Source organism: Dipodomys ordii, unplaced genomic scaffold (assembly GCF_000151885.1).
Source record: "Dipodomys ordii isolate 6190 unplaced genomic scaffold, Dord_2.0 Scaffold5, whole genome shotgun sequence".
NCBI lineage: Eukaryota > Metazoa > Chordata > Mammalia > Rodentia > Heteromyidae > Dipodomys > Dipodomys ordii.
In genome coordinates this window covers 33,389,236-33,415,760 of record NW_012267221.1, presented here as the reverse complement: position 1 = coordinate 33,415,760, position 26,525 = coordinate 33,389,236, and the positions used below count along the sequence as shown (strand labels likewise).

Below are 26,525 nucleotides of genomic sequence, written 5' to 3'. Positions count from 1 at the left end.
CCGGAAGTGGCGCTGGGGCTCAAGTGGTAGAGCGCTAGCCTTGAGCTGAAGAGCTGAGGGACAGTGCCCAGGCCCAGAGTTCAAGCTCCACAACCAGACCTCTCCAAAAAAAAAAAAAAAAAAGAAAAAAACGTGCAAGAAGAAGTACAAAATGGAAATTAGTTCTCTCCATATGTTAATATAGTTTTCTAGATATTTTCAAGAACCAGACTTGCTTTGAGAAGCAAATTCAGTGTAATATACTCCTTATTTTCCCTGGATCAGAATCCTGAAACAGGTACCCTGGTATATTTTCTGACAATGGTAGGCTGTATGTAATGTTCAAGAATATATTATAATAACTTAAATACTCTCTTCCTTAACATAAATTAGTTTTATTTTTAACACCTGGTACCCATTTGAATTTAATGAGAAGGACTAAATTAGTAACACATATATTCCCCTAAAAGGAAAATAATAAAATTTAGACATGGTTTTTCGGGGAGGTAGTCTTGATATTTTAAATTAAGGATATATACTTTGAATTATGATGGGAATATGGTTTTAAAATATCAGTGTTATTTTTTTTCTGATTGGCTAGCTACTTATACATAAGAAGAGTGCACTCTGACAACAGTCCTGAAGACAAATATTTCTTTATATATAAATATAAACTATAGTATAAGGCAGCACATTATGTAACCAAAGAATATTTTTGTTCTGCATAATTTAATTTCTCAATTGTTATATATTTCAGGATAAGAGAATCAGGGAAAATTCATTTTGGAATAACTCAGGAAATCTCTAGCCTATAGAAATCGTATTCAAACCATTGTAACTTCTTAGAGCAATAAAGCAGTTAATGCTATATTAACTGGTTAGCTGAGGAAACCAATAATAAGTTGACATATTACAAAGGAAACCTATGTGAAGTCTGTACTGTGAATCCTTGTTAATTTTTCTACAGCAGGTAATTGACCACTGGTCAAAAAATACTAAACCAGAAGTACTATTACCAGAAGCTCAATCAAAGAAGCTTGATTTGATTCTTCTGAGGACTGCTGTTACATATTATAAATTATCATCTTGTGACATACATTTATTCATACTGTATTAGAGTTATTAAATTTTTAGTAGGGTTGAATTAACTTCAGTCATTAAAACCTGTCTTGTATGGTTAAAGAAAGACAGTATCACATGCTAACAGTGACCATAAGGTCATAGCTCATTTAGTGTGTTTGTATTTTGAGTAAATGATATGATACATACCTCTTGTTTTGTAGGACTCAAATATAACTGTGAATGTTTGTAGTAATTTCTTGTGGGTGAATTTTGATTTGAAAAATTTGAATCTGGATTAGATATATTCGTAGTTCCTAGAGAAAGAAGAGATATATTTAAATAAATCTTATAGAATAAATAATGAATATTAATTTGCTCCAATATTTTCTGTGTTGATCTGTCACAATGACTGATATAACTACAATGGAAACTTATTTGAATTAAGGAAGTATTGCCAAAACAAAATGATTTTTTTATATTTACTGCCTACAAATTTCAGCATGTCAGTTTGTAAGAACAATGCACTTCGATCAGTATCATTCCTTTAAGCATTCTTCCCATCTATCTGATCCCATCATCCCCTAAATTTACAGAGGTATATATTCACATAAGTACATTAAATATCATGACTGTATTCTCCCATTCTTCATCTCTCCATTCATCTACCCTCCTTCCCTTGGACCTCACTTCCCACAACAATTCCTGTTCCAGCTTTCTGTTATTCATTTTGTGAAACTACAAGTTAGTTGTGCAAGGGAATTGTACTCTTGGAGTCCTCCCCTGAGCACTTATTAAATCATTTATGTATTGTGCAAATGACATTGTGTATGTTTACAAATGTATTCAAATTTTTGATTGAACTTCCACACAGAGAGAAAACATTCATCCTTTGTTTCTTTGAGCCTGACTTACTTGACCTAACATAATTTAAAAATTATTAAATAGTTGTGCAAAGAGGTTACAATTTTGTAAGTTAAGGTTCTGATTTACAAAAGAAATCTGGGCCAGAAAAGCAGTGCTAGAAGTATCACAATTTCACACTTGAAGCTTTACTAAAGAGTCATAATAACAAAAACAGTTTGGTACTGGAACAAAAATAGGCCTGAAGACCAATAGAATACATTATAATACCTAAAAATAAATCCATATCTACAGTCATCTGTTATCTGAGAGGGAAGTAAAACATATACGTTGGAAAAAAGACAAGCCTCTTCAACAAATGTTTTTGGGAAAAATAGATATCTATATACGTAAAGCTGAAACTGGATTCTAGTCTGTCATCTCTTACTAATATCAACTTAAGATGGATAGAAGACTTCAATGTAGCACCTAAAAGCTTGAAACTTCTAGAGGGAGGGGTTGTAGAAGAATGAGAGCTTGTTTAGATATGAAGAAACTTTCTGAGTAAAGTTCCATGGGCTCAGAAAATCGGAGAATTGACAAACAGGGTTTCATTAAACTAAAATGTTTCTGCACAGTAAAGTAATAGGCACTAAGCTAAAAATATACCCTACTTGCGTAGGTGAACATCATTTCCAGCTATATGTAAGACAATGACCAGAATGATCCAGAATATTCAAAGAACTCATAAACTAAACCCTCAAAGAATCAATAGGGAACTCTCAGAGGAAGAAATAAAAATGGCCAATAGAGACATGAAGAAATGTTCAACATTGCTAGCCATAAAGGAAATGCAAATCAAAACCACAATGAGATTCCATCTCACCCCAATAAGAATGGCCATCATCAAGAATACAACCAATAACAGATATCGGCATGGATAAGGGAGAAAAGGAACCCTAAAACAATGTTGGTAGGAATATGAAGAGAGCAGTTTGGGAATACCTTCAAAAACTAAACACAGAAGTTCCCTATGATCTAGTGATAACAATTGGGCATTTATCCAAAAGTGTACTAGTAATATAATACAGTGAAGCCACTTGACATACATGTTCATTGTTGCATATCTATTGAACATGAATGTCCATTGACTGTTTGCCAGAGTCATGTTATGGAAAAGCCCTGATGCCTTTAAGTAAATGGATGGATGAAGAAAATGTGGTATATGAATATACAAGAAAATTTTATTCATCCATGAAGAAAAATTGAGTATGTCATTTACAGGAAAATGGATAGACTTGGAAAAATTATTATACCATCTTAATCTTATAAAACCACCACACTCAACTACCAAAATATTTTAGGTATTTAAAGATGACTCACATTTATACAAGGGAATAAATAAAACTTTATTTTAGGAAGGTTATCTTCATAGAAAAATATATGGTGTATTACAAAAAGGAAACATGATTGAAAGAAGCTCACTGCAATAGAAAAACAGAGAAAATAAGAGGAAAAGTGGTTAAAATAAATATAGGAAGGTGTGATATTGCCTCAAATGCATAGAACTCAAAAATTGACATATTGAATAGAGACACTATGTACATCTACTGAATGACAAACAAGAAAAAAATATATGAGATTATCCAAAATTTCTAACTTTTAGATGTAAAAAAATAAAGAAAATGACATGTCAGATTTTGTACACTGGTCATATTAGAAGTCAGAAAGATGATGAATTTCATTGAATTTGAGGTGGTCATTTGTCATATCAATGGAGATATGTTTCATTTCCTGAGTGTGTACTTCTAGTGATGTTCAAAATCCTAACAATGTGCAAAAATTGTAACTAATTTATATAAAAGAAAAAAGGAAAATTCAACCATCATTTGAAAATGATAGTGGAATATGAGACTATCCATAGTAACAATTATCTATACTAAAATTTCCTCAGCCATAGAATGTCAGTAATGTAGTCTCCTCACCTCTATAAACAACCAAAGCAAACCCCAAGTTCTTTCTCTTTTTCTTTCTTTTTTTTATTGTGAAAATACCTTACAGAGGAGATACAATTACATGGGCAAAATAACAAGATAATGAATATATATCTTATCAAGCATTGTTGCCTCCTCCTTTGTTTCCTCTTCCTTTCCATTCCTATCTCCCTCACCCCCCACCCCAATCCTCATCCCACCCCCATCCTCATTCCCCCCCCCAAAGTTGTAAAGTTCATTTTTTTACATAACGACTTGTACATCTCATTGTTGCAATGGGTTCACCCTTCTTTCCTCTCTCCTTCCCTCCCTCCCTCCTTCCTTCCTTCCTGCCTGCCTGTCTTTTTTTTTTTTTTCTGGTCCTATGTCCTGAACTCAGGGCCAGAGTGCTGTACCTGAGATTTTGCTTGAGGTTAGTACTCTACCAATTGAGCTATAACTTCACTTTTCACATATTTTATGATAAGAGTCTCAGGGATTTTATTACCTAAGCTGGTGTCAAGTTCCAAGTAGTAGGTTAATAGACGTGAGCCAGAGGCATAAAATAAGCCATATTTTTATAATCAAGTAAAAAAACCTTAAAACTATAAATATGCATTTAATAACAAGATAATTGTAAATATTTCATGATCTTACCTTTATCATCAGGAGCACTTGTTTTTTTATTATATGATCCACTTCTCTGTATGACACATTAAATTAAGAAAAAAAATTAAGTAACTATAGTTCTGAAAGAGGATTTCCTTTCAGTTAACCAGATGAACCCAGATACATTTTTCCCTTCCAGTACTTGAATCTGTGTCAGGAACAAGACCTCCTTTTCTCAGTCACCCATGCTATCCAATATGGGCTCTCAAATTTATTTCAAACTTGAGCTTAATACAGAGCACTGTTCCAACTAACTCCCTCTTTCAATATTTTATATTTTGTTTAAAGACATGATGATCCATTCAATGGGTGGTTCTGAAAAAAAAAACCTAAGTCTAAGAAAATCTAAAGCTATGTATTCACACTCTATCAAACTCAGCACAATATTTACTGAAAGTAACCACATAATCCTAATGGAAAAATTTTCATCATTGCACACTTATTTTATTGCAATCACATTTTTCTGTGTCTCTTGTTTCAGTGAACAATATTTCCTCATAGGGACTCATCTTTGCTTTCTAGTCTCTTTTTTTTGGTTTATCAGAGTACCTGGTCTAGTATCTGTTAGATACTAGCTAACAATATCATTGTTATGAATAAATATGTTTTGGGTTATTTCATGCTAAATTATGTAAGGCATTTAGAATCAACATTCCTCACTAATCAATCCCATGCTAGCAAAAGAGATAGCCAAAAGAATTAAACATTAAACAAAAGTTTAAAATATAACATTTTACCTTTTGTTCTGAGACAGTATTATGTACATCTACTGAAGTTGTTGATATTTTTGTAATATTTTTTGTTATACTTTGAGAATGATGAGCAGAATTTCCTGTGTGTCCTGAAAGGAAATGAAAGGAAAGTGATAATGTTAAACATAACTTTAAATACAGTTCAGTTACATTAAATTGTTCTTTAACTGTATTATTTCGTTCTTCAAATACAATTATTTCATTAATTTTGAAATACATACATAATTTTGGAATTGTAAGATTCATCCATTTTTCTATTTGAATCATCCAATGACAACTATAACACAAGACTAGTGCATTTTCTGGAATTTCTTTTAAATTGAACCATATAGTCCTCCTCCTCCTCTTCTTTTTCCTCCTTCTCCTCTTCTTATTCCTCTCACTATTTTTCTTTTTGTGTCATTCATTCAACATAATTCTAATACATGCTTCAAGAGTTTATTCTTTTCAATGTTGATATATGTCTAAAATTTGCTCATTAGCTGATAAGATAGTTGAGTTTTTTTCAATTTTGTCATTTTATAAAATAAACTTTTTATAAATTACAGGAGTACATAAATCTTGTGTGACATTTTCCCCATTTCAAGCAGGTACATATCTAGTATAAGAACGCCTATTTTCACTGTATTTGATGTTCCTATAATTTGGGGAGGGGAAGGGAAAAACAAATTGTTTAAATAGGGATACAGGTGGACCCATTGCAACAATGAGATGTACAAGATATTATGTTGAAAAAGGAACTTTACAACTTTGGTGGGAGGGGGAGTATAGGGTGGGGGGGAGGTGAGAGGAGGATTTAAGAAAAATTTTAAAGAAATTTTAAGAAATTTTAAGCCCTTTCCAAAATGATCAGAACATTTCATATACCAATAAACAATGCATCTAGGGCTGGGAAGGTGGCTCAGTGGTAGAGCATTTGCCTTGCATGCATGAGGCCCTGGGTTTGATTCCTCAGCACCACATAAGCAAAAAGAAAAAAAAGCCAGAAGTGGCACTGTGGCTCAAGTGGTAGAGCTCTAGCCTTGAGCTGCAGAGCTGAGGGACAGTGCCCAGGCCCAGAGTTCAGGCCCCATGACCGGACCCCCCCAAAAAATGCATCTATACTTTAGTTGTTTTGTATATTCTTAGTAATAATTACTAAGGAAAATTATAGGAACAAGAAAGATCAAAGTTAAATTTAAACAAAGAATAAAAAGAGAATATAATGATGCAGACAGCTAGCTCTTTAAGAACTTAAGTAAAAATGAACAACTAGTTTGACTAAGGAACTGAAACCAACACAACAGAGTCTAGAGATAATTAGTTAAAAGAATATAAGGAAAATTGTGCACATAAAAATTTCATGCAATAGCTAAATTCTTTGAAGTAATAAACTACCATTTTTTCATTGAAAATCAGATAGTTTAAAGAATCCTACACTGATTAAAAAGGTGATGTTAGGGAAATGAACCATAAGATATGTATTCAAATGTTTTTTTTTCTTTCATGCGATTGTTTCTAACACATTTATAAGATTATTTCTTTGTTGCTTTGTATGTCCCTCCCCCACAGTATAACCCCTGCTTTCACTGTATTTGATGTCGGTATAATTTGTAGGGGGAAGGGGAAAAACAAATCGTTTAACTAGGGATACAGGTGGACCCATTGCAACTATGAGATGTACAAGTTGTTATGTCGAAAACGAACTTTACAACTATGGTGCGGGGAGGAATGGGGGGGGAAGGATGGGAAGGGATGGGAAGGGGAAACAAAGGAGGAGGCTACAATGCTTGATAAGAAATGTACTCATTATCTTGCCCCTCTGCACAGTATTTTCACAATTAAAAAAAAGCAATTCTGAAATAAAGTAGAAAATATTTTTGAAAAAAATTAAATATGTGGTTAGAATCTTTCAACTAACACATTGGACAAAAATCATTAGAAGACTAGTAAGCAGGGGAACAAAAAAGAAGCAATAAACAGGAAATCAAGAAAGTGGCAAGGAAGATGATACATTACTCTATAATAACCTTAAACATTGAACAGATTCAATCCCCCAAATAAAAGAAGTAGAGCAGCAGATTGGATCAAAAACCAAGATCCATCCATTTGTTGTCTCCAAGAGACTCATGTCACAGTCAAAGATAAAAACAATTCCTGAGTGAAGGAATAGAAAAAGATCTTTCAGGCAGATGCATGCAAGAAGACAAGAGTGGCCGAATTGGCATATGATAAAATTGATTTTTTTAAAAAAAAATCAGTACAAAGAGACAAGGAAGGAAATTACATGTTAATAAAGGGCAGAGGAAATCACAGTGATCAATATTTATGCACCAAACAATGGAGTACCTAAACACATTAAATGAACACTTTTGGATTTACAGAATATGATAGACCCTCAACACAAAAATAAAGGAAAATTTTAATAGTCTCCTTTCACTAAAGGACAGGTCAACCAAATAAAAGACAAAGAAGCCTCTAAATTAAATAACACCATAATGCAAATGAACTTGACAAAGATCTACAGAATATTATACCCAACAATGAACCAATTCACATTCTTCTCTGCAAACCATGGAATATTCTCTATAATTGATCATATTGGCCACAAAGAACCCATGCAAATACAAGAGGATTGAGGTAATTCCTGGCAGCCTATCTGGCCAGAGAAGAATCACAAACTAGTTGTCAACAACAAAACATATTTCAGAAAACACTCAAATACATGGAGACTGAATAACATACTTCTGAATAATACATGGGTCACAGAAGAAATTAAGGAAGAAATTAGAAAATTCTTACAATTCAATGAAAATGAAAACACATCACAAAGGAACCTGTGGGATACAGCAAAAGCAGTGGTAAGAAGAAACCTTACAGCTCTAAGCACACTCATAAAGAAAACAGAAACAGCTCAAGTAAATAACCTCATGATGGAACTAGTTAGAACCTATACTGTAAAAATGGCCAGACCTCAAACTCTACTACAGAGCCATAATAACATAAAACAGCATGGTTTTGGCATAAAAATAGACCTGAAGATCAGTGGAATAGATTAGAAGACCCAGAAATAAAACCATACAAAGGCATACAGTGGGAAAAGATAGCCTCTTCAACAATTGGGGTTGGGAAAACTGGGCATCCATATGCAGAAAACTGAAAGTGGATCCCTGTTTGTCACCATACACCAATATCAATTCAAATTTGATCAGACCTCAATGTCAGACCTGAAACATTCAAAGTGCTGAAAAGAGGGAGTAGGAGAAACATTAGAACATAGGTAAAGGTAGAAACTTCTTGAATGGAGTCCCAGGGGCACAACTGATAGAAGAGAGATTTGACAAGAGATTTATTTTATCAAAATAAAAAGTTTCTGCACAGCAAAGGACACAGTTACTAAATGAAAAAGCCAACAAATATATCAGACAAAGCCTAATATCCCATATATACAAGGAGATCAAGAAACCCCTCCCAAACCTAATGAACCAATTACTAAATGGGCTAAGGAGCTAAGGAGAGGCTTCTCAGAAGAAGAGGTAAGAAATGTCAAAGAAACACCTAAGGAAATGCTCATGATCGTTAGTCTAAGGGAAATGCAAATCAAAACAACTCTGAGATTCCATTTCACCCCAGTAACATTGGCCAACATTGTGAATTCAAACAACAGCAAATGTTGGTGGGAATGTGGGGAAAAAGGAACCCTACTGCACCTATTGGTGGGAATGTAAACTAGTACAACCACTCTGGAAAGCATTCTGGAGGTTCCTCAGAAAGCTAAGCATAGACCTACCTTACAAGCCAGCCATACCACTCCTGGGCAACTACCCTGAACATATTCACAACTGCCAAGATACCTCACAATAGATGACTAAATATTTTTTTAAATGTGGTACCTATACACAACAGAATTGTACACAGCCATTAGAAAGAATAAAATAATGTCATTTGCAGGAAAATAGATGGAACTAGAACAAATCTATGTCTTATTCTGTACAAATATCAGTCCTAAATGGTCAAAAAGTTCAATGAAACTACTATAAGAAAATATATGGCAAACCCTACCATAATTATTTTCTGAATAGGTCTCTTATTGCCCAGTGCATAAGAGTGAGAACTGATGAATGGAACTGTATAAAATTACAAGAAAATCCTATGCATCAAAAGAAACATTTTCCAGATCATAGAGAATCCAAATAATGGAAAAATCTTTTCCAGCTATTCCCCATAAAAAGATTAATATCCATAATATACAAAGAGCTCAAAAAGTTAAATAAAAGAGAAAATCTAATTAATAAACAAGTTGGATATAGTTCTCAGGCTAATAAGCTTATGAAAAACAGTTCAATATCTTCAGCAAGAAACAGTGCAAAAAAGAACACACCAAGATAAAAAACAGTGACTACAGGGGATAGATAAACCACAAGGGGGAAAATGAAAGAAAAATTAACTTCAAACAGTACATTAAAGCAACAACAACAACAAAAGAAACCCTCATTTCCATATCTTGGATTCTTGTATATATGTTTATCTGATTTGGTGAGACAAAGAACAAGGTTCGAACCAATGCAACAGCGATATTCACAAGACACTATGTTGGAAATGACCTTTACAACTTGGAGGGGGAGGGGAGTCGGGGGTAGGGAAAGTGGGAGAAAACAAGGGAGGGGGTAACACTGTTCAACAAGAAATGTACTCATTGCTTATGTAACTGTAACACCTCTGTACATCACCTTCACGATACAACACAATAAATTTTAAAAATTATTCCATCGCACCCTAGTCAGAATAGCAATCAAGGAAACAAACAACAACAAATGCCAGGGAGGAAGTAAGGACAGAGCAGCCCTCATACACTTACAGCGCAAATGTAAACTGTAGAACTGCTATGGAAATCTGTATTGAGGTTCCTCCAAAAAGTAGAAATAGATCTATCTTAGGATTCCACTCTACAACTATTCAACATATTAGTAGTATAGCTCAATACACAAGAGATACACTTGCACACTTGTTTATTACAGCACTGTTTACAGTAGCCAAACTTTGGAGTTAGCTGAGTTGTGCAACAATTAATGAATGGACAAATGAAATATGGTATACCTATATTACAGGAATATTGCACTCACTCATAAAAAACAATGCCATTTACTGGCAAGCGGATGAAACTGGAGATCATGTCATTGAGTGAGATAAGCTCAAAAATCCAAATATCAAATGTTTTCCCCTATTTGTAGATATATACTTAAAGTTGTGATGTTGATATGAAGAGGATTATGAAGATAGTGATGATTAATGAGTTGTAAACATAAAATGTTTTTTTTTGAGGGACATCAGTGGAAGGACAAATGAAAGAATACTAAGGAGTCAAGAAGACTGAAAAATGCAGTTAGTGCGCACGCGCACGCGCGTACACACACACACACACACACACACACACACACACACACAAAGTGAGTATAGTGAAATCTACCAAAAGCTCTTTGCAAAATGGAGGAGGAAGAAAAAGACAAATGTGGTTAAGGAGGTTAATTTCTTCCAAGTGTACTACGTAAACATATGGCAATGACACGGTGAAAGCCCCTCACACCAGAAATGTGTGCTAATTAAAAATGGAAAAATAAAGTATTATCAATTAGCTCTGCATTCTACAATGTGTACTTACAAGTAATAATTCCTTCTTTTACCTTTTCTAAAGTGAAAGTATAGTGGGAGCTTGAAAACTGCAATAGGTTAGCTAGATATTAAATTCTGAAAACAACAATCTGCATAGTCATAGCTGACCTTTTGTCAAAACAGCACATCATCCCAATCTGAGTCTTTCCCACAATTAGTCTACTTACTCTTAGTATTTCTTATGAAAATATTTACCGTTCAATTCTTTAGAAGCTTTCTGTTCACCAACTAATTTAACTTCATCAGATTTCTTTTTCTTCTTTGGAGAAACTTAAAAGAAATAATAATAAAATATTTAATTTTCATGGTGATGGAAATTGAATTTCCTAAGATAGACTTATCTTTCAAGTCTGAGAGGTGGCAAAACACCTGCTAATCTGCAGGATGGATTGAGATAGGAGAAGATGGAGAGATGGGAAATGGTAAAAATAAAATACTATACTTTCAAGTTAAAGAAGACAGGAGATTCAACCATTTCTCCTGGTAGAACAGAAAAAAAATGTAATGGTCTAGTAAAACATGTAATAAATCTCTTGCTTATGGACTTGTATACCAGCATAGAACAGGGCTGAAGATTCCTAGCTGGCTGGCTATTACATTTCTTGGATTTTCCTTACAGCCTGGAATAAGCAAATAGAGTTTCTTATCTTAATAGCTAAAAAAACCAACTTATTTAGTTTTGTATACATATATCTATTCCTTTTTGTGATAGAGGAAGTGTAGCTTCTTTTAAGCATGTTAGTGGGAAATACTCTCATTACATAAATGCTCAATATTCATTTATGTGAGACTCTATCACCTTACTGGTTGGTCACTGAAGCAGAGTTTTCTAATATTCATTTTCTATTTCTCTTTAGAACTTTTGTGCATTATTATAGTGGTATTTCATTAGCAAAATATATCATTTTAATATTTTGTAACTTCAATAGTGCAAATTAAAATTCTTAATATGTTATTTTTTTCCAAAGAGAATGTGAAACATCAACTTTTTCAGATTGCTACTTAATTGAATATTTTTTACTACATGACATTATTAAGATATTGGGATGCATATAACTATAGTAATTTTCAATCTGAACCATGAGATTACTATCATTGCCTCAATGAAAAATGTATTTAATCAATTCTACTTAGCAAACATGTATCTAGTATACATACTTTTTAAACATGTATCACCACAAATGTGGAAACTTTTACAAATGGTTATGACATTAAGAGATGTAATACATTATGAATGCTACAGCTTATTAAATGGATTCAAAGGAGAGAGAACTTCCAATTAGGAACTTGAAGAAAGATTAATGGAGTGTAGGTAAAGCATGATTTGGTAGATGTGGGGAGCAGAAAACTATAGGCTGAGAAAATTGATTAGAAGAGTAAAGTGGGACATTTAACCTGTATTTTAGGAACGATCAATACTGGCATTTGATCAGAGCAATGAAATAAGTGCTGGAATTTGGAGGATCTTTATATAAGTTATTATATTTGGTTTTAGACAAAGAAATTCTCATGGAAAAATTAAAACACTTGTCTCACCTATTTGGATGGCAAGAAAGATAACACAGAGTGGTTTTTAGTGGTCAGCTTCAGATGTGGGTCATTTTGCCACTAGGCTATTAGTGCCATCTTCCAGGGTACAGTGTGTAACCAAATAGAAAAGTTAGAGTAAGACTGAACTTTGTGTATTGCTGATCATTTGCCCAAGCAGTGTGAATCACAATATACAGGTAATAGTTTGGGGGTGGGGCAGAAGAAGAAAACATCACTAAGTGAGGAGTATTAACTGAGGAGCTGCCTATAAAAATGGATTTGAGTCAGGTCAAAGTAGAAATGAAGTGAGACTAGTTGGTTATCTTCTGGAGTGGTGCAGATAAGACATATAAGGAAGGAATAGGATTGACTGTCATGTGCTGACCTAATGCTATAGAGTCATAGTCAAAACCAGTGTACTGTTTACATTCTAGCCATTAAATACTGATATCTCACTATAATTTTTCAAATGAAGTGTTTATGAGCTGAGTATCACAGTTATTGCTCTCTATATTTCTTCTTTTAGATTTTCATCTTTATTTTTCTTTCTTCTTCCCCCATTTTCTGTATATCCCTTCTTCTTCCTTCCCCTCCTCTATGTCCTAATAATGTCCCTTCTTATTGACAACATAGCAGAACACTGTGCTGCTCTGTAACAAATTTGCATGTGTTCACTAGTAAAAACCACGTCATTTTATGTATGGAGAAAAGAGTAAAAATTGCAATACAGACAAACATTTTTCTTGAACCCTCAGCTAAAATATTTCTTATGCTGTTTACATATATGTATACTTTTCAGCATTCATGCTAACAGAAATAATAAGATCAAGTCTTGTTGCTAAGCAGGTAGAAACACAGCACTATGTATTATGAAGAAGTTTTTCATAGATTAGCATATCCATTTAGCTACACCACCCCTTACTATGCTCACATTCATAGATTGTTCCATCTTGTCCTCCGTATTCATGTGAGTTCTTTCCTGTATCTTCTTTAAATCCTATGTCTTGCATTTTTTGTAAATGGTATGCCATTTTTTTCTCTATCATGGCTTGCTTCTAAAATATTAAAGACAACACATTAACTAATATCAGTTTGCCATTATTAAAGCCAGAAAAGCACACTAGAAACTGTCAATTGTGGCTCCTGACTTGTAAGTTTACATTGCAAACAAACAGGAAAGTAGAAAAGAATAAGTTTCTATTTCTATACAAATATAAGAAAGTTCTTGATACTTAAGAGAATTTATTTTACTGCACAGATTTTTGCTGGTTATTTTGGAGAATGAATTTTGCAAACTTTTCTGCCCAACACTAACCACAAGACATTAACCTCCAGATCACAGCCTACAGAGCTGCTATGATTGCATGTGTGAACCATCCACTAGCTATGAACTTAATTTGTATTTTCCAGTGTTTGTTTATAAATCTCTTTTTCCAAACATTTTTGGAGGAAACTGTCTCAAAATTTACCCCCTCTTTCGCTCCTAGAAATATAGAGGGGTAACTTTTCTGAGATCAACAGTGTGCACAGATTTCTTTTTATTTTTTGTCTATTGTCATTTTTGCTTTAGGAGTTTTAGTCAATGTTTTTGTCATCATTTGAGATTATACGAACATATATACACATATATGCACATATATACACATATATAAACATATACACAAATGCTTATCTATGTCACCTCAAGTTATGTACTTAATATGCAGCATTGGAGTTATCAAAATACTTGGATTTTGTCCTTAATATTTTTTGTGCAAAACAATTTATGTCGGTCTATTTGGGAGGCATCTTCTGCGCTTTAGCATATTTTTTATATTATTGTGTTTTATTTATTGTAAAGATACTGTACAGAGGGGTTAGAGTTATATGAGCAAGGCAATGAGTACATTATTTGTCAATCATTGTTACCCCTTCCCTTGTTGCTGTCCCACTATCCCTTGCCTCCCTGACCTCCCACACTCCTCCCCAATCCCTGCCTGAAGTTGTAAAGTTCGTTTCCAATATACTGTCTTGTAGGTATCATTGTTGCAACTGGTCATTCTGTGTCCTTGTTTCACCTTTTTGTTATACCTCTTCCCCTCCCCAGATTAGACAATATATATACAAGTTGGAGGGTACCAAAATCAAGTACAGTGCAACGGGGACATATGATAGGGGGAAAAACACACAGAGGAAACAAAAAAAGTCACATAGTACATTTAAAACAACAACAACAACAAAGATAGACCTCTTGTGTCCATATTTTGGGGTTCATTTCACTTAGCATCATCTTATATGATCATATGTACATAGTGTTTGAGCTTTTCAACTCATCTGATAAGATTATCCTATATGTATACTAATTATTGAAAATAAGGGAAACCATAGAACCTAAATTTCTTTGGGACTGGCTTACTTCACTGAATACGATTTTTTCTAAGCCTTTTCATTTCCTAACAAATGGGGTGGTGGTGTTCTTTCATTAGATTAAACTCAGCCTTGCAAGTTTGATCTTCTATTTCAGTTGTTTTGGCCAATTCAATCTAATGAATTTTTAATAAAAGTTAGAATTAGTTTATCAATTTCTATGGAAAAAATCTTATAATTTTCATTCAAGTTGTAATAATACTATGAATCAGTCTGGGCACACTTGCTCTCTTGAGAATATCAAGGTTCTGCTGCAAGAATCAGGTCTGTCTCTTCACGGATTTAGCTCTCCTTAATTTCTTGTTTCAGTTTAGACTTTAGTGAATATCTTTCTCTTGGTGAAACAGTAGCAATTTCTATGCTTCAGTGGCTTCAGTGACTCTATCACTAGTGTGGATCAGATTACCCATATCAACCGGGAGCCTATGGTCAGAGGACCTGTCTAATGGCTGGTTCTTTCCTGGTTGTATGTTCATCCTTTATCCAAGTCAAAACCAAAATTAACCAAGGCTCTTTGAAAAGAAATTGACATAGAGTGAAAAATGAAGAGGAATCTGGAGCACTGTATTAGACACAGAAAAAAAAGATACTCTTAAAGAGTTTTCTGGAAATAAAAAGGAAGCCAACTTTGTGAGATCTTCTAGATAAAACTGCAGTGAAAAGTCTGGCTCACTTCTATAATTCTAACTACTTGAGAGGTGGAGATGGAAAGGATCAAAGACCTTATTTGAAAAATAGCAGAAGGAAAAAGAGGTGGAAGTATGGGTCAAGTGGAAGACTGCCTAATAGCATACATAACCTCCTGAGTTTAACCCAGTTCTACTTAAAATAACATTGAAAATGAAAGCACCATAAAATACTAATGCCTCTAAATTTGGAATAATTTGAGCCTGCTACATGAGCAATGAGTCTCCAAAAGAACTAAAAAGTATAATGTACCAAATTGAGTGGAAGACAAATACATGTACTTCATGAACTTCAGTTTTAATACTTGTACAAAATTGCTCTATATTGGTATATTGCAATACCAACTATGTAACTCTTACATTACTCCTGTTTGTCCATAGCAAAACTATCTATAAAATTGTTATTAATAGTGTTAGATCCATGCTTATTGTCATTCAGTGTTGTAAATACAGGCTTTTTAGTCAACAGGTACTTTACAAGAATATATGAGGTGTTTCCCTATTTAAAGAAAACATGGATAAAATCATGCTGCATGGACATGTGTGGCTGTGTGGACAGTGGAGACAATGAGGCAGTGAGAACACACACAGGTTTTCTCATTTTCTACTTTCTGATTCACACTCAAAATCACACAATAGTACATGGTACTAGACACATGTAAATATTATTGGTGGGTAAAAGCTAAGAAAATTTTTCAAGAATTTCGGGTTCTAAGAAAATAAAGCATGACAAGTTTTAAAGGAATTACAGCTGTGGTATATAGTATGAAAATGGAGTCCAAAGTATTTGCACCAAGGATGGTACTTCTTACATTTGTCTTTCATGTAAGTTTATCTGATTTGGGAAAGAGAAGGGGAATCACAGAAGTAGTGGGCCAAAGGGTGAACCAATTCAACAGTGATGCTTACTAGACACTATTTAGGAAACTTTACAAGTTAGAAGGAAGGGAAGTTGGGAGGAGAAAAAGTGGGAGAAAAAGAGGGAGTGGGTACCACTGTTCAAAGAGAAATGCACCCATTATCTGACTTATGTAACTGTAACTCCTCTGTACATCACCTTTACAATAAAATTTAAGTTAAAAAATAAATAAAACCTTAGTTGTTAAAAATAGAGTAAAATTATCCAGAGCTCAATGGGGTGGCAGTGGCTGGCAGCTGGCTCTGGGACTTGTAATCTCAGCTACTTAGGAGGCTGAGGGAGTAGATCACTTGTGCCCAGAGAAGTTCAAGGACAACCTTGGAAAATAGCAAGACCCAGTATCAAAGAAATAACAACAATAGAAAACAAAAGGACTCAACAAATAAAAAACCAGTTTATAACTTTCAGCTCTGTATAATGCATGTCAGTTAGGGCATATTTATGGTCTATAGTTCCATCCCAAAATGATTTTTACCTTAAAAAAAAACTTGAACAAAAGCTCTTCAGCAAGTTCAAGGTAAATGTGAAACTGTCCTATGTCCTACCTTTTTGTCACTCTCTTCTCTGCTCTTTCGCCGTTGTTCTTCTACTCTCTGCTCTCTTTTAACGTCTTCTCCAATCTTTGTCAGGAGCAACATCTCCTTTGTCTTCCACTCCTGGAAGATACAATGTTACCATGTGTTCTATGTGTTCCCATCCAAGTACCACCTTCCTGTTTGGTCTCACTGCTAAGAAAATGATAGGAGCCAATGGCCTAACAGAAAAATGGTCAAGCATAGTGAAAGCCATGGAGAGATTTTAGAAGTCTTTTGGTTGTGACATTGGGAAAGTGAGTCTGATAATTATTACTATCATTATGTTACTAAAATTAAACTTTAAAAAATCCTCTACAGGATTGTTAGTAAGATAAGGTTCAGTAACTTCCTCTCTGGTTTTTATTTTAATCTTTAAGTAGTTGTACACAATAGTTTCATCTCAACAGGTTAGGTTACTAGTATGGTGTGCGTCTTGACCACTGTCATCTTTTCATTTATCCCTCCATTGATCCCAAATTCCACTCACCTCACAGTGGTCTTTAAGAGGAGAAAATATGTTGTCTGCCCTACTCTTTTATGTACAAACCTTTATGGTCTAGCCATGAAGTTAACTTGTGTGGGTTTAAAATTACTTAGAGTTGAATAGACTTCAATCAATATGGACTAAAGATAATAATTGCTTACAAATCAAAAAATGGTAGGTAATTTGTGTCACTATTTTAAATGTTATACATCACCTCCTCAATTTTTCTACGAAGATTCAGTTTTTTTCTTGTGTATTCTCGTTGTCGTCTCTCTTCTCTATCCATTCGGAGCAGGCGTTGCTCCTCTGCTGTGCGCTCCACTTGCTCTAATTCCTTACTTATCATGTCTAAGTACCTGGAGAACAAAGGTACACATATTATTGGAGGTGAATTCTTCCCACTTACTTAATGGTCCAAACCATGTTCTTATTTATTTTCATTTTCTGAACTGAAAGAATTTTACTTTATTTTATTTCCTAGGACTTTTCGTGGACCTTCAAGCCATACTGACTCATAATGTTTTGCTCATGTTAAAATCTTACTACAGTCCCAACTATTAGGATGGCCAGGGCAATGGGGAAATGTAAAGCAATCTAATTAAAAATATTTGCCCAATAAGCAAATATTCCTAAAAATGGGTTTAGGATACTAAATTTGCAAGGAAAGCTCAGATCAATGAAGAAATTATTCCATAGACAAAAAATACAGATTCACATTTCTTAAAAACAAAGTGGGGACTTATTTCTTGCTTATTTACAGGTCTTATATTGTCTTTAATCATTTACATACCAGATTTGTTTGTTTTTGTCAGTCATGGGGCTTGAACTCTAGGCCTGGGCACTGTCTGTGAGCTCTTCAGCTCAAGGCAAGCGCTCTACCACTTGAGCCATAGCACCACTTCCAGTTTTCTGGTGTTTAATTAGAGATAAGAGTCTTGTGGACTTTCTGGTCCTAGTTGGCTTTGAATCACGATCCTCAGATCTCAGCCTCCTGAGTAGCTAGGACTACAGGCATGAGCCACCAGCGCCTGGTTACATATTAGATTTTAAATGGCATTACAATGAAATGAAGCCATAAAATGTAAAAATGAGACAATGCAAACTAATATCTTACCCCAATGAAGGAAAAGGAAAGTATCATCCCTTTATACCCTAAGAAATGACCTTGAGAATGCAATGTTAAGACTGAGTATATTTAGTTAATATCAGAATGAATCTACCTTTTTTTTTGGAGATGATACACATTCTATATTTGCATCAAAGTTTTAAAATGTCCTGCTTCTGAACTTGCCCTAAACTTCCACAAACTTAATATAGTTAGTCCTTAATGACAGGTTGTAAAAATGTGTTATTCTTGGTGGCATTTGATGTCAATATTTCTCTGGATTTTAGATCTGGATTTCCCTCAGTTTTCTGTGTGGCTTATGTCTTGTGTTGTTAGAAAGACTGACTTCAGAAATTTCCCTTCATAGTCCCAGCATCTGAATCTTGTACTTGGTCTTCTTTCTGTCCTTCCCACTTAAGAGTACAGAAGAATTGAGTAATATCTACCACATGAAAAACAAAACAAGCAAACCCTGCTTTGAATGCTTTCCAGAATTTTCAGATTTATTTGAATACACAATAGATTTGCAAAATAGGTGCTTTCCACCTTACCTGTGCCTTAATAACCGCTCCTGGTCCTTAACAGACTGGGGGCTCTCCTGTAACAACCAGTTCTGAAACCGTGCAACATCTGTTTCATTGCGTTGCTGCAGCTTATGGAGTTGTTTTGCAATCATTTCCTGTTTGGAAAAAAATGAATTATTTACATTTTCGAGAAATGAAAGTTATTGAAATTCCTTTATTTTATAAATGATTAACTGCAAGCAAGTCTATTTTGAATCCTTTAAAGGTATGTACAAATGATCCAAATAAACATGTCATCACTCTGAATATGACAAACATTGTATTTGTTTACCTATGATAAACCTATGATACTGGACTCTGTAATATAAAAAGTCTAGGCACAGAGAACAGCAGTACTGCTTTTATCTTAACTTTAGAACATAAAATTGTGAAAATATACTTAAACTTGAATTTATACTCTCACATTCATCTTATATAAAACTTTTGAGTGAAAAAGAAGTCACTACTTATTGTCGTAATTCCAAACATTGCACCTAATTTACCATCAATGTGTGTGATTGATGTGTGGATTCAAACACTCAGGGCACCTGTTATTTCTGTTTCCTGAAAGGCATTATTGATATTATGGAAGTGAACATCTCCTCTTTTGAAACTGATTAGATTTACAGCTTCAGAATATTGCTATGGCAATAGACAATTCTTACTGGCATCAGATTCTTAATAGCAATGTCATCAATGAACTAATTACTGAATAAATTAATTCAGCTACCTATACAGGGATTGATATCTGACCTCATATTCCTTTCTCCTTGATCAAATATAGCACCACTCAAATATTTAATCCTGTTCTTAGTTTTCACTTTGAAAAGTATTTAATTGCTTTATCATTATAAGGTGAAGTATAAGAATAAGATTCCATATATCAATAAGCCTTTATTTAACCTTTACTTACACAAAGTTTAAGTGTGTTAACTTACTTGTTCTCTTAAATAGTTTCTTTCAAAATCTAATTTCAAGCTGGTAAGATATTGTCTGTACTTATTCAATTCTTTCAAGGTACATACAATCTAAAAGCAAAAATATAAGTTTATAAATATTATAAATATGAAAATATTAAGAAATTAACAATAACTCTCCAGAGAAAAAATAACAATGACGTACAACTTTATGATACTTTTGTTATCAAGAGTAACAATTTACTATGGTATCATAGGTGGTATCTTTTTACATTTGTTATTCCATAGAAAATTCCTCTCCAAAATCTGACTTGATTATTGTGACTTACATTGTAAGAAATTTAGAATTCACAATTAGATATTAAAATAACAATTTCAAATAATTATAATCAGATTGTTGTTGTAGTATTCTCTAGTCCCAAATAATATTTTTGCAGGATTTAAAAAAGTTAAATTTTCTTACTTTCTATTTTGTCTCGGTTCTATAAAGTGTATAGGATAAAATTGTAGAGGGCAATTAGGCACAGTACTGTGATTCAGCTGGGAAAATTTGTATAGCTTTTGTCCCTCAAATTACCCATAACCTTTGATATTTACAATGAACATAAAGGCAAAAAAAAATAGCTCCACTTGTTTTCTGATTCCTGAATATTTGGTAGAAGGGCTCTAAGTATCATCTCATGACCAAGCTAAATGTTTAAAGGTGATATTGAGGTAGAAGCAAACACCAAACATTGAAAGTAATAAATGATTAAAAAATAACATAACTGTAATTTTCAACCTACTTTATTATTGCTGGTGATGTAGCCACCTTTCTTTAATCTCCTGAGGATATCTTTGCGTTTATAATATTCCCTTAAATGTGGATCATGGAGACTTTTGTACTGGGTTTCCAAAAGTCGACAGTAAGGATCAGTCAGGTTAAAATCATAGGAAGGTCGAAAAAGCTGCAAACACAGATTTTTATAGTATTACAAAAGTAAAATAAATGACATTTCACTTTTAAATAACCTATTGGAATGAGTACAAAACAAACCATTGCAGGTGGAAACTGAAGTGGGTGATAAACCACCAACAGAACTTTGGACAAGAGAATTGCCTTTCTTCTTTTCTTAGCTTACAATGAATGGCTGCCTCACTGTTAGCTCTTCACCTCAACTGCTTCAGCCTCTGACCCTTAGTTGAAGGGAAAGAGAGGGAATGGTATCTAATTTCAAAGGAATAAAGCCAAAGGAAGGATTGTCCCTTTGAAGCCCTCACTCTTCCAAGTCAGTACACTATATTTAAAAGATAATGTGTACGTGTATACATATATATAAAGAGATATATTCATAGATATATACAACACTATGTATATTATCATATATATAATATATTTATATAATGTATTTATATTTTATATGTTAGCATATTTATAAGATAAAGTTTTAATTGTAATTGTTATACTTCATTGGAAAACAGCAATCTTTCAATATGGGTAAAAGTTGATGCCAATAAATGTTAAAAATTTGGGGTTGAGTCTTGAGTTAATGAAACAAATTTAATGTCAATCAGAAGAAAAGCCAATGTTTGCATCATATAGTTTCAGAACATGAATAACGAGCTTTAGAGCATACTCACAAGAAATGAGCCCTTCCTCAATGAATAAAGACCAAACATCACCTCATATAACGATTAACCAAGAGAGGAAGGAAGAGACAATTGTGTTAATGGTTCTTTATTTTTTCCTTTATAGGAATTTTCAACTCATTGAGGAGTTAAAACATTACAAAACAAGTTCTTGGTTAATTGTTCAAAAGTAGCATGTGAGTACCTGTTAAAGGAGAAGTGGAAGATGGAGGCAGGGATATAAGTTATTCTAGTGTTAATATTGCATTTCTTCTGTTTTGAGTTTGCTTTGCAAAAGCAACACAAGTTTTAGCACATAGCAATGACAAATCAAGAACCAGGGGAAGAATAAATAGGTATCTTTTTTGGAGGTGGAAAATACATAGAATTTTCCCTTCCATGAAACACTTGTATCAATTCCAACATCCCTACAGTCATAAGCTTATGATTTCTGTGTTCAATTTGTCTTTGGATATAACTAGAGTCTAATGCATGGATACTCAAGAGACTGATTATATGGAACCCTACAAACATAGGTAGATTGCTTTGTTTAGTGGCAAAGCAAATAGACAGGAGGTACATGATAGTGTAGTTACACTTTATATTTAAAACTGTTCCAGCGGCTCATGCCTGTGATCCTAGCTAGTCAGAAGGGTGAGATCTGAGGATGGCAGTTTGAAGCTAGCCAGGGCAAGTCCATGAGACTCTTTTCTCCAATTGAAAATCCAAATGCCAGAAGTGGAGATGGAGCTATGGTTCAAGTGGTAGAGCACTAGCTTTGAGCACAAGTTTCTTTGTTGTTTCTGACCTCAACACTGAACACCAATCCTTTCCAATTCGACTCATCAGAAAACTGATTAATAAATACTTCTCTGAGGAAACAAGTGAAGGAAATCTATAGCATAAAATCTTGAACTCAGTGTGACAAGATTAGATGTCCACTTATATTCCTGAAAGGAGAGAATCAATAATAGTAAGTCAAGGAAGGGATTGATTCTGTTTCACTTGGATGGTGACATTTTGTCAACTTTTGTTTTTATGTTTACTTTTATCTACTATAGGTATGTTTCTTAAGTTGAAGCCTGATCAACTCATTTGTGAAGAGTAAGTATGTTGAACAAATTCAGGATAACCCTTCCATTAGCAATTTATATCACTGGTTTTTCTTAAAATATATAAATGATTAGAAATACTGATTGATTTGATATCAGACTGAGAGAAAAAATAATCCCACAAAGTCAGCCTTAAGTCTGTTGACTGATTATAGTTAAATATATTTTGGAAGTATGTAATAATATACCATTATTTGAACATTAACAGACAAATCGATTTTTACAGAAAAAGTTTTCTCACTAAGACAGGCTTTAGGACTAGTAAGTAATTATAGTTAAATGTATTTTGGAAGTATATAATAGACCATTATTTGAAAAGTAATAGAAAAATTGATTTTTACAGAAACAAAAAGGGCAATACTGTGAGCATAGTTCAAGAAACTGCCAAAAATACAGCTTACAATAAATAGATTTGTGTCACTATATCAGTAGTATGTCATGCACATTTTGGCAAACTTAGTTTGTATACATGTGACTCAAATTTTGTGAGGTCAGTTTATTTTTAAACTGAAAAAGAAAAAGGGGACTGATAAATAATTTAAGCAATAAAGCCAATTCTAGTATTCTCCTATCGCCTTTGCCTTCTATCAGATCAAAGCACCATATTCAACAGATAAAGGAATAATACCATGATATTTCAATCATTGGAAAAAGAATAGAAAAAATTACTATGATTTAAAGTAATTGCTTCTTAGAGCTATTATTTATACATGTTTCTAGAATATATGAAATTTAAATATGTATATAAATTATGCAATGTTCAAATCAAAGTAGACTTGTATTTTCTCAATAAGTACCATTCATTACAGTGGTAACATTCAAGTTTCATTATTATATTCACTCTACAGTGCAATGAAGCACCAGAACTTTAAAAAAATCCTATCTAACTGTAACTTAATAATTATTAAGAGGGAAAATAGAGGGAGGGAGGAATAGAGAGAGATTAAAAAGAAAGCATTTGACATATTTTTAATTAGCATGTAGAATAGCCTGGGTTTTTTTATTAATGTGAAATTTTTTTCCAAGTGTTATAGACTGAATAGTCCTCATTCCACTTTCACTATGTATTACTTTCTTAATTCCCAATGACATCAGATGCTGAAGCTTTGGGGGGAGGGTAATTAAGTCTTGAAGGTCATGCTTTACAAATGAGACAAATGACCTTGTAAAAACACCACAGAGAGCTCACTAGTTCTCTTTCTGCCACAAGAGAATCATAATCAGAGCCAACCTTGTTGTATTTTGATATCAAACCTCTGGCTTCCAGAACTGTGATATGTAAATTTCTTAGCTTTATGATATGTAGTCTACATTGCTTTGTTATAGGAGCCCCAAGTGACTAAGATACCTGACCAGTGTCACATATCAAGGAACCCTACTTATTTCCAATGACATTATAGACAGTGAAAGAGTAGAGTTAGAGATCAATGTTGAAAACTATTTTTTTAAGATGAAAGGGTTTAAGGGAAAAAGCATGGTAATCTGCAATGTATTTGTTAGGGAAGAACATTCAAAGCAAGAATATGTGACCTCTGAGCAAAGAGAGGGTAATTGGGATCAGTGATAGTTTACAAAGACCCTTGATGCATGATTCAGTCACTGGGAGAAGAAGGGGTTCTCCAGGTTTGAGGATAAAGTACATAAAAACACATTAAGTATTTTAATGGTGAGGAGAGGGGGGTATTGAAGATAGGAATCTGAAGAAGATGAGTCTCTTTTAGGAACAAAGACTGGGCTAATGCTGAGGTCTTCTAGAAACAGAGGTTGGAGTTTTCATCTAATAAAGTGAGTTGCCAGAAAAATGGCAAATTGACCTTTCCTCACTTTGTGTGAAAAAAGACATACCACATAAACCACAGAAAAATGTTTTATAGAGAATTTAGTCCCTGTTACTGTTGGTTAAAATGCAAAGACTAATGAAAGGCCAGCCAACATTGACAATTTTTCACCTTTCAATCAATCTTATTTCTATGTAAATTAAAAATCACTACATAGACATGAAGTTTTATTAATTTAAAAAGTCTACATGCTTTCATATAAACTTCTCTTTGAGAACCTAAATTTTCTGGCTCAAGATTTAGTCTAAACCCTAGTGAAGTTGCTTAATCTGCATTCTAAATAATATCTTCAGTATGACCTGGTTTGGTTGTTATTGTTATTATTTTCATTACTTTGTTGTTGTTGTGAATGTTGGATTCCTGTAATGTCCTTTAGGTACTAACGTCTCTGAATTTAGAGCAAGTAGAAAAGGGTAACGAAAACTACTGTTAAACAATTTTAAAACATATTTTTACCTTTTCACTTATATTCGTAGTAAAATATATTGAATCACTTCCTGGGATCACAGGTAGCTTGACCCCAAGGGGCAGATCCAGTAGCTGAGCTGCTCCCACCCCGGGAAACTGGGTTTTGTGGGCTCCCTGTCAGATATAATTGGTGATTTTTGTCTTTTAGGTAATGTTCATTTAGTTTAGGCTAATCTCCTCCCGTTCTCCACCCTCTCCAACCAAAGAAACCCAAGAATCATTCAGAGTTTTGAAGGGCCCGCTCTACAGGACACCCCTAGATCCACCCACTCCCTAACTGGACGGTTAGAACCACGCGACCCACTGCGTGGGGATCTCCACCAGGCCCCACCGAGAACATCGACGCCAGGCTATGACCACTCACGTCTCCACACTGCTGACTGTCCGTGGCCACGTTGCTGGTGGCTGTTTTGTTGGCGGCGACATTGGCAGCCTTGGAGCAGGAGCTGAGGTACAGTTCCATGGCTGGCTTGTGTCCTGAGCCTCACCGCCAATCTGCCCTGACCCTTCCCTAGACTCCCTTCCCCGTCCTTTCTCTGTCCCGACCGGACCAGTACTGGCCAGTGGACCCACTGTCCCCGAGGCCTCACCGCCGCGTTCCTACCGGAAACGTTGGAGGCCATGGGGCCAGGGGGCGGGGTCGTGTTCTCCATCCAGGGCCTTTGGAACTTGGGGACCTGATTCCCTCTGGGCTGACTGGGGAATATTAGCCCTAGAGGTATAATCGAAGAGATTCACAGTCCAAACTTGTTTGCTTTCTGAAACTATCTTCCATCAAACAATCCCAATTCCAATGCACATAAGCTTTACTGGTGAGAACGGGCTAAAATCTGAGAACAGAGATCCGGGAAGGATCTAAGACATCCATTTTCGGACAGAGGCTTGCTTTCTTGTTCTAGAGACATTGTGACCACCCCATATCCACCCCATATGGTTCCTCCTCCGGTCTCTCACAGCTTCTGCCTCTTCCTTCCTCTGTTCCTTTCAGCTGTCTTCATCTCTCTTGCTGTGTGTGTGTGTGTGCGTGTGTGTGTGTGTGTGTGCGTGTGTGTGTGTGTGTGTGTGTTCTACTTTATTATTTCCCTGAATCCTCATCTCAAGCATCCACTCAAAATCTGAAATTCCCAGTTCTTTTCACTAGTGATTAAATGAAATGCCGCAAGACTGGCGGTGTGCTGAACACGGACTTTTGAACAACCGTATCGCCTGGAATTGAAGGGCAAGAGATTGTATTGGTTCTACCAGGAGTTGGGATTTATCCTCATGGGTTCTTTCTCTCTCAGTTGTTTACTGTTATTTCTGTGTCCTATAGAAATAATACTGGCCATTTATTAAAATTTTACTAATGTCCGATATTGTGACCATTTCAAAGATTTAGGAAAATGGTAAT

The 26,525-nt window shown here is 34.5% G+C and overlaps 1 protein-coding gene across 1 annotated transcript in view; it reads right to left on the bottom strand.

Moving 5' to 3' along the window:
* Positions 1-25,598, bottom strand: part of Fsip2 (fibrous sheath interacting protein 2) — an 81,926-nt gene extending 56,328 nt beyond the window's left edge. The window contains exons 1-12 of the mRNA XM_013027565.1: positions 25,500-25,598; positions 25,124-25,249; positions 20,895-21,056; positions 20,131-20,220; positions 19,181-19,308; positions 17,739-17,880; positions 17,011-17,121; positions 13,377-13,509; positions 11,120-11,194; positions 5,261-5,364; positions 4,512-4,557; positions 1,249-1,355 (exon numbers count right to left, since the gene is read on the bottom strand). Of these exons, the coding sequence (XP_012883019.1) occupies positions 1,249-1,355; positions 4,512-4,557; positions 5,261-5,364; positions 11,120-11,194; positions 13,377-13,509; positions 17,011-17,121; positions 17,739-17,880; positions 19,181-19,308; positions 20,131-20,220; positions 20,895-21,056; positions 25,124-25,249; positions 25,500-25,598 (1,323 nt within the window). The remainder of the gene's footprint in view (positions 1-1,248; positions 1,356-4,511; positions 4,558-5,260; positions 5,365-11,119; positions 11,195-13,376; positions 13,510-17,010; positions 17,122-17,738; positions 17,881-19,180; positions 19,309-20,130; positions 20,221-20,894; positions 21,057-25,123; positions 25,250-25,499) is intronic.
* Positions 25,599-26,525: the final 927 nt, after the last annotated feature.